At 41.8% G+C, this 14,472-nt stretch overlaps 1 protein-coding gene across 1 annotated transcript in view; it reads right to left on the bottom strand.

Annotated features, from left to right (window-relative positions):
• The window catches only part of FCRL2 (Fc receptor-like 2), a 43,349-nt gene extending 29,515 nt beyond the window's left edge, over window positions 1–13,834 (bottom strand). Inside the window, exons 1-3 of the mRNA XM_008588791.1 lie at window positions 13,775–13,834; window positions 8,991–9,066; window positions 8,016–8,036 (exon numbers count right to left, since the gene is read on the bottom strand). Coding sequence (XP_008587013.1) covers window positions 8,016–8,036; window positions 8,991–9,066; window positions 13,775–13,834 — 157 coding nt within the window. The remainder of the gene's footprint in view (window positions 1–8,015; window positions 8,037–8,990; window positions 9,067–13,774) is intronic.
• Between the last annotated feature and the right edge of the window lie 638 nt (window positions 13,835–14,472).

Here is a 14,472-nt window from a genome sequence, read left to right as displayed (position 1 = left end):
TTTTTTTTAAAAGATGACCGGTAAGGGGATCTTAACCCTTGACTTGGTGTTGTCAGCACCACACTCACCCAGTGAGCCAACCGGCCATCCCTATATGGGATCCGAACCCATGGCCTTGGTGTTATCAGCACCGCACTCTCCCGAGTGAGCCACACGCCAGCCCCCTGAATTGTACAAACTTTTAAAGAAGAAGTAATACCAATTCTTCTCAAACTATTCCAAAATATCAAAGGGAAGTGTAGTGGATTGAATTATGTCCCGACAAAACTCACTGAAGCTTAAATTGTGAGGCTTGAATTGTTTTATGTATTAGAAACTTAGCCTCCACTGTGACTGTTAAGAGGGTGCGAAATCCTATTATGGCAATTGGAAGGTGGAGCTTTGAAGAGGTAACTGGATTGTAGAACCATGCAGTAGTGAATGGATTAAAAATGGTGGTCAGGAGCATGGTTCTGAGGGCTTTAAAAGAAGAGGAGAGTCTCTCTCTCTCTCTCTCTCTGCTTTTATCATCTTGCAATGTGAGACCCCTAGGTCACTGTTAACATCACCAGAAGGATTTTGTACTTACCAGCCTCAGAAACTGTAAGCAATAAATTGTGTTTTCTTTGTAAATCATCCAGTTTCAGGTATTTTGCTATAAGCAACAAAAATGTACTAATACAGAAAATTGGTACCAAGGAGTGGGGTTTTTTTTATACAGATACCTGAAAATGTGGAAGTGGCTTTGGAACTGGGTAACGGACAAAGGTTGGAGGAGTTTAGAGGACTTAGAAGAAGAAAAAAGATGAGGAAACGTTTGGAACATTTTAGAGTTTGGTTAAATGGCTGTGACCAGAATGTTGATAGAAATGTGTACAGTGAAGGCCATGCTGATGATGAGGTCTCAGATAGAAATGAGGAACTTATCGGGTATTGGACAAAAGATCGCCCTTGCTACATCATAGCAAGGAACTTGGCTGCATTGTGTCCATACCCTTGGACTTTGTGGAAGGTGGGACTTAAGAGGTGTGAAACAGAATGCTTGGTGAAAGAAATTTCCAAGCAGCAAAGCATTCAGGAAGCTACATGGCTATTTGCAACAGCCTGTGCTGAATTATGACAGAAAAGGCATGATGCAAAGCTGGAATTTAAAAGAAAAGCAGACTGTAAAGATTTGGAAAATTTGTAGCCTGGCCACGTGGTAATAAAGCAGAGAGCAGGAGAAAAATACAACAGTGAAGCAGATTAATTGTTGTTAAAGACATTAGCTTAGCTATGAGGCAACCAGATGCTAATAGTCAAGACAATGGGAGAAAGGCCCTGAAGGCATTTCAGAAGCCTGGAAGGGTGCCACTCCCATTACAGACCCAGAGGCCTAAGAGGCCCAAGTTGTTCCAGAGGACAGACCCAGGTGGGTGCCGCTGCCCTCAGGAACCTGCTCCCTGCATCCCAGCTGCTCTGGCTGGAACAGCCCTGCTTCAAGTGGCCCCAAGTGTGTTTCATGCAGCAGCTTTGGAGAGCAAAAGCCAGAAACTTTGGTGGCATCCATGTGGTGTTAAGTCTGCAGGCCAGCAGAATATGAGAGCAGTGGAGGCATGGAAGCCTCCACCCAGATTTCAAAGGATGTATGGAAAAGCCTGGGGCCCAGGCAGAGACCAGCTGCAGGGGTGAAGCCACCACAGAGGCCATCTACTAGAGCAATGCTGTGCAGAAAAGTGGGGTCAGAGTCCCCACAGAGAGCCCCCACAAGGGAAATGTCAGTAGAGCCAGGACTCCAGAACTGTAAAGCCACTGGCAACATGCAATGCAGGCCTGGAAAAGCTTTAGACACCAGCACAGCCCTCTGAGCTGTGCCTGGCAGAGCTGTGCAAGTGAGGCTGCCTGAGGCTTTGGGGGCCCAATTGCCCCATTGTGCCCAGGATGCAGGACTTGGAGTCAAAGAAGATTATTTTGGAGCCTTAAGACTTAAGGTCTGCCCTGCTGGGTTTCAGACTTGTTTGAGGCCTGTTTCTCATTTCTTCTGGTCTATTCCTCCCTTTTGGAATGGGAATGTATACCCAATGTCTATTTCACCCTTGTGTCTTGGCAGTAAATAAATTTAGTTTTGATTTTTACAGGTTCACAGCTGGAAGGAGTTTTTCCTTTGGTCTCTGTGGGGAAAATAGAATAATTTAGTCAGGCTCCCTTGGCTCAGGTCTGGCTGGGGGGCAGAGGAGCACATTTCTTGTAAACAAGTTGTGTGGGTGGAGTTAGTGTGCATGTGCACCCATGTATTTTTCTAGTTAATTGCAATTGTGTGTTGTGCTTTTGGGAAGCAGAGCTGGCTGCCAGAGCTCCAGTCAAAAATAGAGCATGTTTACTCTGCTGGCAGCTACTCAGTTTCAGTTTTTCTTTGGACTTTGCCGGTAGCAGTTGAGTTTTTGAGTTTCTCTTCATACTGCCTAGCTCATAGTGTTGTGTGTGCTGAATAAAGACTACTTTTTCTTCAACCAAGCCTCCAACTACCTTTCTGCTGGTTACCTAACTCATAGACCTGCGTGTGAAGGGTTTGTGAATGGGCTCAAGGGGTCTGTGAGCTCCAGACCCTAGCCCTAGCTCTACAGTCTCAGATGAGACTCTGGACTTTTAAGATGGTGCTGGAGCAAGCTAAGACTTTTGGGACTATTGGAATGGAATGATTATATTTTATATGTGAGAGGGACATGACTTTGGGGAGGTCAGGTGTGGAATGATGGAGTTCAGATGTATTGTCCTCCCAGAACTTGTGGAAATTTGATCCCCAGTGTAGGAGTTTGAGTTGCAGGGATGGATCCCTTATGAATGGATTAGTGTTCTCCCTAGGTGCAGGGGAGTAATAAGTGAGTTCTCACTCTATTAGTTCCCATGAGAGCTGGTTGATTAAAAGACCCTGGCACCTACCCCCTCTCTTGCTTCCTCTCTCCATGTGATCTGCTTGTACCCACTCACTATCTACCACCTTCTGCCATGAGTAGAAGCATCCTGAGGCCCATGCCAGATGCAGCTGACCCAGAACTATAAGCCAAATAAACCTCTGTCCTTTATAAATTATCCAGTCTCAGGTATTCTGTTGTGGCAACACAAAATGGACTAAGACAGGGAGGAAACTCTTCCAAACTCATTCTACAGGGCCAGTATTACCCTGATACCAAAACCAGACAAGGATATAACAACAGCAAAAAAAAAAAAAAAAAAAAAAAGAGCTTCTTTCCTTGTATGAACATAGATGCAAAAATCCTCACAAAATGCTAGCAAGCCAATCCAACAGCACATCAAAAAGATTATCGCCCATGATCAAGTGGCATTCATCCCAGGCATGCAGAAAGGTTCATATATCACTCAGTGGGATGGAGGGCAAAAACCATATGATCATCTCAATAGATGCAAAAAAAAAAAGCATTCAATAAAATTCAACATCTTTCCATAATAAAAACTCTTAACAAATTAGGCATAGAAAGAACATACATCAATATACTAAAGACCATATATAACAAATCCACAGCCAACATCATACTGAATGGGAAGAGCTGAAAATTTTCCCTCTAAAATCTGGAAAAAGAAAATGATGCCCACTCTCACCACTTTTATTTAACATTCAAGTGGAAGTACTTACCAGAGAAATTAGGCAAGAGAAAGAAATTAATGGCATCCAAATTGGAAAGGAGAAAGTCAAATTGTCCCTGTTTACTGACAACATGATCTTATATACAGAAATCCCTAAAGACTCCACCAAAAAATTATTAGAACTAATAAACAAATTCAGCAAAGTTGCAGAATACAAAATCAACATACAAAAAGTACTAGCATTTTTATAAAACAATAGCAAATAATCTGAAAAAGAAATTTTAAAAAAGAATCCTGTTTACAATAGCTACAAAAAATACCTAGGAATAAATTTAACCAAAAAAGGTGAAAAATCTCTATAATGAAAACTATAAAACATTGACAAAGGAAATTAAAGAAGACACAATAAATAAAAAGATAACACATTTGTAGATTGAAAGAGTTGATATTGTTAAAATGTTTACAGTACCCAAAGTACAGATTCAGTGCAACCCCTATCAAAATACGAATGACATTCTTCACAGAAATATAAAAAAAATTCTAAAATTCATATTGAACAACAAAAGATCACAAATTACTAATGCAATCTTGAGCAAAAAGAATAAAGCTGGAGGCTCTGACACTACCAGATTTCAAAATATGCTACAAAGAAATCGTAACCAAAACAACATGGTACTGTCATAAAAACAGACACATAAACCAATGAAACAGAACAGAAAACTTAAAAATAAATCTACGTGCTTACAGCCAATTGATCTTGAGCAAAGGTGCCAAGAACACAAAGTGAAGGTTAGTCTCTTCAGTAAGTGGTTCTCGGAGTACTAAATAGCCACACGCAGAGGAGTAAAACTCGATAAGTCGATCTTTATCTCTTACCACTTACAAAAATCAACTCAAAATGAGTTAAAGATTTAGATGTAAGACCTGAAACTATGAAACTTCTAGAAAAAAAGCATAGAGGAAACACTTCAGGACATTAGTCTGGGCAAGGATTTTTTTGATGAGACTTCACAAGTGACAAAAGCAAATATAAATAAATGGTATTATATCAAACTAAAAGGCTTCTGCATAGCCAAAGAAATAACCAACAGGGTAAAAAGGTAACAAAAAGTTTGCAGACCATACAACTGATAAGAGGTTAATATTTGAAATGTATAAGGAACTCATACAACTCAATAGAAAAAAAAGAAAGACATCTGTTTAAACAACAGGCAAAGGACCTGAATAAACATTTCTCAAAAGAAGGTATACAAATGGGTGACAGGTGTATGAAAAGGTACTCAAAATAACTAATCATCAAGGAAATGTAGACCAAAACTGCAATGAAATATCACCTCATACCTGTTACAATGGCAATTATCAGAAAGAGTAAAGATTAGTGTTGTTGAGGATGTAGAGAAAAGGGAACCCTTGCACGCTGTTGGTGGGAATGTAAATTGATATACCCATTTTGGAAAATAGTATGGAGGTTCCTCAAACAATTATAAATAGAACTACTCTGTGATTCAGCAATCCCACTTCTGAGTATATATCCAAAGGAAGTAAAATCAGTATCTGCACTCCCATGTTCATTGAAGAATTACTCACAGTAGCCGAGATATGGAAACAACCTCCATGTCCACTGTATAAGTGTGTGTGTATATATACATTTACACACACAGAGGAATATGATTCAGCCATAACCAAGAATATCTTGTTTCTTGTCATTTGTGACAAAATGGATGAACCTGGAGGACATTATGCTAAGTAAAATAAGCCAGATGCAGAAAGACAAATACTACTGATTTCATTTATACGTGGACTCTAAAAACATCAAACTCACAGAAGCAGAAAGTAGAATGGTAGTTGTCAGCGGATGGGAGAGGGGGAAAAGGGAGATGTTGGTCAAGGGGTACAAAGTTTCAGTTATGCATAATGAATAAGTTCTGAAGATCTAATATACAAAACTGTAATTACTAAAAAAAAAAAGATTTAACTAGGGGCAAAATATATAGAGCTGTTAAATTTTTTTCACAAGAATTTCAGTGAAAGATATTTTCACCAGAGCAGCAGCAAAAGCGAAAGGCAAATGACATTTTTCAGAGGTTTGCATGTGAAAACTTCTAACCTGCGCTATCTGCTTTTGTAAACGGGCTTGCTCTAACTTAACAACAGTGAAGCCATCTTAAAAGCTGTTACAGCAAGACACACCTTGCCCCCCTCCCCCGGGCCAGCTAGACACACAGGATGTTCTGCTAGCTTGCAAGAGCTGAGAAGTGTAGGTTGCGGTAGAACATAAAACTTTCCACATAAGCATGTTCTCTAAGGAACCTCTGGGTAGGGGTCTTATCACACCTGGGTAAGTGGGGCAAGAAGTGTGGTTGCTTGAGGAGGGGTCTCTGAGAATTGGTCTACTTCTGCCCTACACAGGAAGAGCTCAGAGCTGACAGCCTGTGGTTTTCTTGCTAACACAGGCACAGGCTTGTAACCACAGAGCTATGAGGTGCAGAAGTACTTAGCTGATTTTATGTCTCTACATAGCTAAGTCAAACCAGCAGATGGCCAAGTGTTTACCAGTAAAGAAGTCAAAAGGGAAATCACCTAGAGACGGATGGGGGCCAACCAATGGGCTTTTAGGTCACTCAAGTTAACCAATGAATATTGTTTATTGCTTTGTCTCCTGGCTGCCAAGAAAACTGCCCTAAAAAATGTATAAAAAGACAGCTAAAAAGCCTGATGGGGTCTCACCCCAGCTTGGCGGTGAGAACCCAACGCGTTGGAAACAATAAACCTCTTGCTAATTGCAGTGCTCATGGTCTTGTGGTCTCTTCGAGGCGAGTCTTCCCGTTCTATGTGAGATTGGGATTCATCCCAAATCTTACACATGCAAGGAGAAGGTCCCAGGTGGTGAGCACAGTGTATGAGTGGGGCTAGGAGGAAGGAGGGAAGAAGACCGCCCGGAGAGAATGGGTGAAGAGAGAAAGACATTCTCAGCAGCTACGCCGAGTGGCATTTTCACACCTTGCAGGGGAGTGGAATTCTCAACAGGCCAGAGACTTTTAACTGGAGACAAGGCTGGTGTCAGAGTCCAAGTGACTGACCAGCCCACACAGAAGGTAATAGCAAAAGCACAATTTCAATTATTTCAGGCTGTATAACTCCTGCTGTTTTCACTACATCATGCTGAATTAAGTTCCCTTTTATTATTTTTAAAGGGAAGGATCTCAAATTTCTGAATAATATCCCAGCTCTCTGAGAACAGGAAAGAAAGTAATGTAGCTGTTGTCCTGTTCTCTGGATAGTTGTGGGTAATTCACTTTCTTCCCAAATAGAAGCCTGCCCACATTACACTGAAACTGAGTCACAGTTTTGTTTCTCACTCATGGTCAGAAACTACCTGAGCATCGGCTGAGGATTCCTCTAATTTCCACCCAGTGAGGAAGTGGAGTGATGGCTATCACAACATAGGGCTCAGGGGCCACATGTGGGACAAAATGACACAAGAGATGAGACTTGCTCCTGAAGAAGCTCCAGGCCAGGACCTCTGCAGGTGTTCCTGAACATTTCTGCTCCATTCAAGGAGAGACAGGGATCTGCTTATCCTGGCACAGTGCCCTATAGTCCAAAAAGCCTCCTCTATTTGCTGGTTAGCATTGTGTAGGCAAGGAAACAATTCCCTTTTTCTTTATATTTAGTCTTGGTTCATGTGGAGATTCTATATATAGAATAAAATATTTTTATCCTTTACTTCCTTTACTGAGCACAGCTTTAAATAAAAAAGAATGAGATCAAATTACACAGTTTTAGTCATACAACGTTACAAAAAAAATAGAAAAAATAATTTTATATAAAAAAAATTTCAGAACTAAATATAATGAATCTATAGCAGGGGTTGGCGAACTGTGGCCTGTGAGCCAGTCAATGACCTGTTTTAGTAAAGTGATGTTGGAAAACAGCCGTGCCCATTCATTTATATATGGTCTGTGACAGCTTTCCTGCTACATAGACAGAGTGAGTAGGTATGGCAGAGACCTGAAAAACCTAAACTATTTACTCTCTGGCCTTTTACAGAAAAAGTTTGCTGACTCCTGACCTAGACCTAGAGCAATGATGGATCTGACCATGCAGAAGTTTTTAGCCCTGAGATTTTTCCTCTATGAATAACTGTTTTTGGGGTTACTGACCTGTGGCAGGAAAACAATTCTCTGAAAATGGTTTTCTACTCAGTCTGCTTGTCCTCTTTTAGATGTTACTTCCCTTCCTACACCTGGGCTTTAAACAAAAAGGCAGCATCTGGGGCCTTCAGAAGGCTGGGTGGGGCCCAATCACCCAGGCTAGCAGGATCATGTGGCCCCAGGGGAGCAGTGATATTTGGACATCTCCACAATCTTTCTGGGGTCACATCTACAGGACCCTGTGGTGGCTGGATGACCAATGAATCAGAGACCGAGAACAACAAAGACAAGGAGACTCACCTGCCTGTTCACTGACTGGAGCTGTGAGGGGATCAAAAGCCAGAGGTTAGCACAGAGCATTTGCCCTCTTAATTTAGAAATTCATTTTACTCTCATAAATTGCTCCAAAACTTTTTTCCTTCTTTTCTTTTTTTTCTATTCCCTTTTTCCCTCATCTACAACAATTAAATCTCCCTCACATGTACCATTAACCCTCATTCATTGTACAATCACAAGACAAATTGCAAACCCATTCCTTGGCCAAAGGGATTACCAGGAACAAGTCCCACAGATGTTGGATGTTTAGTGATTCTCTCCTTCATTTCATTTTCCCTCCTCCTCCCCACCACCCTCCCTTACATCCACGCTTTTCAAGTGGTAGACACATTGCTACATGACAGCACAGTCACAAGTCACAAACGTTTATCAGGAAACATAGGGGAGTTATGAGAGTTGGACACACTCTAAATTGCTCCCTTTCCTCAGGCTGTATTTTATGTTAGAGTCCTTTTACTCCAATAACAAATATTTATGTAGTGACTACCGAGTGTAGAGAAAGGAATCTTTTTTCCAGCAGCAGCCATCGTCTTCCTCATAGCCCGTGGATAAACAGAAACATAAGCAAAGGGTCTCGATGCATCTGCTAGACCCAAATCTCATAGATAATGGTTTTTATGGAGGAGTGGGGGCATATTAAGAGCTGGAAATTATGAACATTCTACTTACAAGAATATCATAGTACACAATGAGATCTAAGATATCAAAACAGAAATTTGTGGTGGACAAATGGTGAAGTGGCCTGCCTTGAACACAAAGAATTAGGACGTGCTGCGATTTGGTTTTCCTTAGGCCCACTGCTTTGCATCTGCTCCTGAAGCTAAGCTAGAAGCAGAGACCTGAACATTCCCCTTGGGCTACAATAAAACCTCAGACCTTTTAGAGCTGGGGACCCCATCCTGCTGCCATCTCAGTTTTAACTGAAATTATTGAACTTACCAAAGATGACCAGCAATGACCACAGCAGCATGAGGATCTGGTCCAGCAATTTTAGGAAGTCATAGAAAAAGAAAAGCTGTTTAAAAAAGAGAGAGAGAGAGACAGAGAAAAGATGTTCACTCAACTACCAGCTGGGACCTGTGAGCAGGGGATGAAAACAACTCTTCAGTATAGCTTTTGTATAATTAGCAAAAAAAGGAAGTAAAAGAGCCCTGCAATGTTTTACCACTATCTTTTGTCCTGAAGGTGTTAAGAAAATTAAAGACGGTCCTCGAAATGCCAGAGAAATTCCATATCTTGACACTAATTATAATAGTTAACACATATACAGGTCTTAATGAGTCAAACACAGTTCTAAGTGCCTTATGCTTACAAAGTTATTTAATACCCTAAGCAAGCTCCTAAAGTCAGCAGAGGCACAGAAAAACTTAGTGAAGCTCTTGGAAGACGTAAGTGAAGCATCTGCGACAAGGAGCAGTCCTCCCTCCGTGCGTGAAAATACTTCCTGGCTCGTGGCCTGGGCTCTCTGGGGACAGCAGGTGGGGAGGTCCCCTAGGGGTCATAGACAGTTTGATTGGAAGCTTTCCACTTTCTGTTTTAATTGTATATCTGTGGGTTTTCCAGAAGGTGGATGATTTGTGACTCCTCAGGTAGGAAGGCCAGTGACCAAGGAGAACTATGAACTGTGGTTCATTGACTCCACCAACCATTAATAGATCACCCACAGCTGCTTTCTGTAGGTGTCTTCCTGGCAGGCAGGTGAGCATTAGTTGGGCTGTGGCAGAAGAAAAGCCAAGTGCCAAAATCCAGATTATATTCCTGGCTTTCAATCTTGGTTTCCCCCAAGGCTTTTTGCTGACTCTTCTAACATACTCTGCTAACAACCTTTTCCCAGTTCACAAAGGTCTGATTCCCAAGCAGAGGAAGCATTCATTCACACAGGCATTAGTTATTCAATAAAGTTTAATTCAATGCCCTGTACTTTCCAAGTAATATGCTAGGCAGTAGATGACACAGATAAAAAGATGTGGTTCCTACTCTAATGGGAATTGCATCCTCATATTAGAAGACTAACATAAAAAAGTGAAGATAATTGTATGTAAGATTGAGGAGTGGAGGAGTAAAGGCTTCCAAAGGAAATAACTATTGAGAGATGGGTAGGTCTCAACTAAACAATTAAGACTGGGGAGGAGGCAGAGTTTCCAGCCTAGAAAGCAACAAGAGAAAGGTTGCCCAGAGATCCACAGGCACTTTAGAATGGCAGATACAGAGGCACAAAGGGAAGTGTCACAAGAGATAAGGCCCAAAGATGGGCAGGGGCAATGTCAGGGAGCACCTGGTATGCCATGCTCAAAGTCTGAGCGGATCCTTCATATTTTCATAGGGTGAAAGAGATGCCCACTCTATTCCCCAGGAAAGAACAGTATTAGATAAAACTCTTTTGATCCTTTTAATATGCCCCTCATCTCTACCACTTATTCCTCTGCAGGGGAGGAGAGGCTTATATGATTGGTGAGTTAGGGTAAAGATACCACTCGTGGTCTCTCCTTTCCTTGTCCCCAAGCAGAAAGAGATCCTTCCTCGCTCATTTTCTTAAGTGGAGTCATCTCAATGAGTTGAGATAGTTCCTCCATTTGCTGGCTGGACACAACTCTCCTAACAGATAAGTCCCAAAGTCTATTGAGAGAAAAGTAGAGAAAACCTCTCTGGAGGGCTTGGATCCAAGCCCCATGGAGCCATCCAGCATTGCCATTAATAAAGCTGATATTTTGTCTCCAATCTGACTTTATTTCTCAGTTTAGAAACACCCATAAACTCCTAACTATTACAAGACTAATTGGGGACATTTTAACCATGATCATACATGAACATTTTGAATTTTGAGAGCAGGGTATATGGTGGGGTGGAGGGGATACAACTATAGAGAAATAGAATAGATGGGTGGCCATTGATAGAATCCTGGCTGGAAAAGGTGAAGGCTTGAACAACAGGGAGATGGAGAACACGAACGACCAGAATCAGGAATGAAAGAGAAGACATCAAAAGCATAACTATAGAGAAATAGAATAGATGGGTGGCCATTGATAGAATCCTGGCTGGAAAAGGTGAAGGCTTGAATGAAGGCAGTGATAATGGAGAGGAGGGAATGAACAAAAGAAATGTCAGGGAGGTGCCAGTGTTTTGGGGCCCACCCGGGACCTGAGGTATGGAGCAGAGGACCAGACCCCCTCCCACAACCAGGCACACCACCAGCACCAAGGAGCATGCCAAAAATATCACTTCTATGTGGGTGGCCCACCACAGCCACCACAGTAACCATGGCTGCTGCAAAAGCAGCTAGATGCCACAACCACCATGCAGATCGTCCACCAGCCACTGGAATGTATCAACACAAGGAGAATCACCAGCAGAAACCAAAGAAAAGAAGAGGATTCTCTTTCCACAAAGCCCATTCCAGAGTGACAGAAGAAGCATCTGCTCTATGATAATACTGGGGGACCTGAACACACCTCTCAGCATTGGACAGATATATCTAGGCAACAAATCAACAGAGTGGCCATTACTCTTTCAGAAGGAGAGAAGAAATCTAGGGAATTAGAGGAGGGAGGAGGGAGAGGGAAGGAGATGGAGAGAGATTGAACAAGTGGCATAAAGAGTAAGTATGATTTGTAACAATACATATGCTAGTAATATTGATTTGATCAACATATGTCAACATCAAATCCCCAAAATATGTATAATTGATTATGATTCAATAAAAATTAAAACAAAAAAGAAAAAAAAAAATATGCTAGTAATATTGATTTGATCAACATATGTCAACATCAAATCCCCAAAATATGTATAATCGATTATGATTCAATAAAAATTAAAACAAAAAAGAAAAAGAAATGTCAGAGAGTTGCAATATATAGGGCTGGGTGACTGCTTAGATCTGGGGTGTGAGAAGGAAGCCAGAATCCATGCAGACTCCCTGGTTCCTGGACCTTGTTTTTACTGCAAGACAAACTTACTTTAGTTTTGTCAAAGCAGTCTGCTCTGCTTCTCTTGATTGAGGTCTTTTTTGTCCATCGTCCTTCACTCCTGAGATTCCCCATAAAAGCCATCCCAGACTTCCTGTGATCAAGCTAATTGCAATCTTATTACATAAATTCTGCAGGGCTCTCCCAGACTTGCTGCTTTCTTAATATTTTAACTTACTTTTAGCCTCCTTTCTTTGTTCTTCTCTTTTTAACCATCTCCCTTAAACTCAGCACTGTCATTTTGTGAATATCATAGTGGCAGGTTTGTCTGTGTCTTGCAGGAAACTTCCACCCCTGGTGGCAAGAAGCCACCTACTGTTGTTGACCTCTCCAAGAGGATTAGGCATAATAAGGTACATAGCAAAGTTAAGAATGGCTCCACGGGTCAAGGAGTCAAGAGCTGAGACAGGGAAAAAGCAAAGTATGGGATCAGTTCTAAAGCTGCCTTCCAACAACTTCAGTGTTTGTGCATAAGTAAAATTAGAGTTTCCTTCCAGTATTTTCTACTTAATTAGATTTTTTTCAACCTTTTATGTAGCATCAGATACATAGAAGCTAAGAAGAAAAAGAAGTTTCAAAGTATGATTGTGAGATTGGTGGACACAATAATGGAAGAGTGAAAAAGGTGTTGGTTGGAAGGGAAAGATAATTGTAGAATTATAAAACCCCACGAATGCAGAGAACGTTAAGGATCATCAATATTGCCAGAAAACCTCTGCCTCCAGCCAGGAGTATTCTTAGAGTTTTTTATTATGTTAAATAATACATGTATGTTTTCTATTATAAGTAATTAATGATCCAAGATGGCAAACTAAGCACCGTTGTTTAAATATTTGTACTTTCAAAGTCCCATTAAAAGGTGGAAAAATTTAAAAATCAAAATAAAACCACATCTCCACTGGGAAAGCAAGAAATGAGGTTCTAGCAAGTTGTGGTACACTAAAAACCCTAAAAATTCTTCCACTTTAAATTTTTATAAGTGATGGGTAAATATTACATAATTTTAAAAAATGCTTAACTAAACATATAAGAAAAAGGGGAAATTCCTTCATTACAGATTAAGAAAAGGAAGTGAAAACGAGTGTTAAACATGTAAATTGACATTACTACTCCCCTGGGAGGAGTGAGGGAAGAAATTTCACACTAGATAATTTTCATGGGCTTAATGTTCAAAGTCTGTGTAGAACTAAGAAACAAAACTTTTGGCCTGCAAAAGGCACAAAATCGAAATGCCTGCATGAAGTCTGGGCCATCAAAATATTTTTCTTTTAATAAATGAGTAGTTGGTGGGGGAAAAATCCACCCACCAGCACAGACAGATGACAAGAAAGCTTGTCTTTGAATGAACTCTGGAGGAAATAGAAAGTTTCCCCTGAAATAACAAAACCCCAGACTGTTCCACACTCATGGGTGTTCCCTGGGAAACCCCAAAAAGGAATTACCGTAAAAATTGGTCCTGGGCCAGTGACATTCCCAGGGCTAAGAAGGAAAAAAATACAAAATGGCTTTTGAGGGACACCATCAGAAGCTCAGGCCAGAGTGACTAGGAGATACCAGTCTTCACACACTTACACCCCACCCCACCCCACACCCACAAAACAAATAGACAGTTCTCTGTGAATGATAACAATAGCCTTAGGAGGGCTCTAGAGTTCATTTGAGAATTTACAGTAACACAGTACAGCAAAAAAAGAAAAAAAAAAAAAGAAGGGAGGGGGTGGGCAATAATGCATAGAAAGGTTGTTGAGGAAATCAACATACCTGAGACATCGGGATGGCTAGGAACAAAGATGAAGGGCAGGGGCTGTCAGTGTCAGCCATGCCACGGGTGCCACCATGGTCCCCAGTGGCCTGCTTTGCAAAGGACACTGGCACCTTTTACCATTTAGATAACCATGAACCATCCTCGTTGCAGACCCCTGGAGAGGGAGACACTGCTGCTCCCCATCCCTCAAGAAGGGGCTACTATTGTGCCATGCCAGAACTGGGGCTTGCCACTCCGCTCAACCCCATGCATGCCTCTGACCCCAGAGTCAGGGGCCACTTTGCATGTGCCTCCACTCCAGACCCCAGAGCCACAGCTACTCCTCACATGCCCACGTTTTAGTCCCCAGTTCTGTGGCCACCTGCACATCCTACAATCCTGGCTCTGCTGCTGCTCTGTGAGTGTTTGTACCTCTGACATCTGAACCACCACCACTACAAGCTAGCCCATTGCCCAGTCCCTGGAGCTGTTGTACCTCTGCACATGCCCACATTCCAGACCTTGGCTCTGTAGCTCCACTGCACACACTCAGGCCTAAGACAATGGAGCCACCACCTCTACTGGCTAGTCTGCCCTGGGCCACAGAGCTGCAGTCTCTCTGCATGCACCTATGCTCCAGACACTGACTCTGGTGTCATAGTGAGCTAGCCTGCACCCCAGACCCAAGAGCCACTGTAGCTCTGTGCACACCTGT

The sequence above is a fragment of the Galeopterus variegatus genome, unplaced genomic scaffold (assembly GCF_000696425.1).
Source record: "Galeopterus variegatus unplaced genomic scaffold, G_variegatus-3.0.2 Scaffold5037, whole genome shotgun sequence".
NCBI classification, from domain to species: Eukaryota; Metazoa; Chordata; class Mammalia; order Dermoptera; family Cynocephalidae; genus Galeopterus; species Galeopterus variegatus.
The sequence above is the reverse complement of the archived record's forward strand: the minus strand, read 5'-3'. Positions and strand labels throughout refer to the sequence as shown.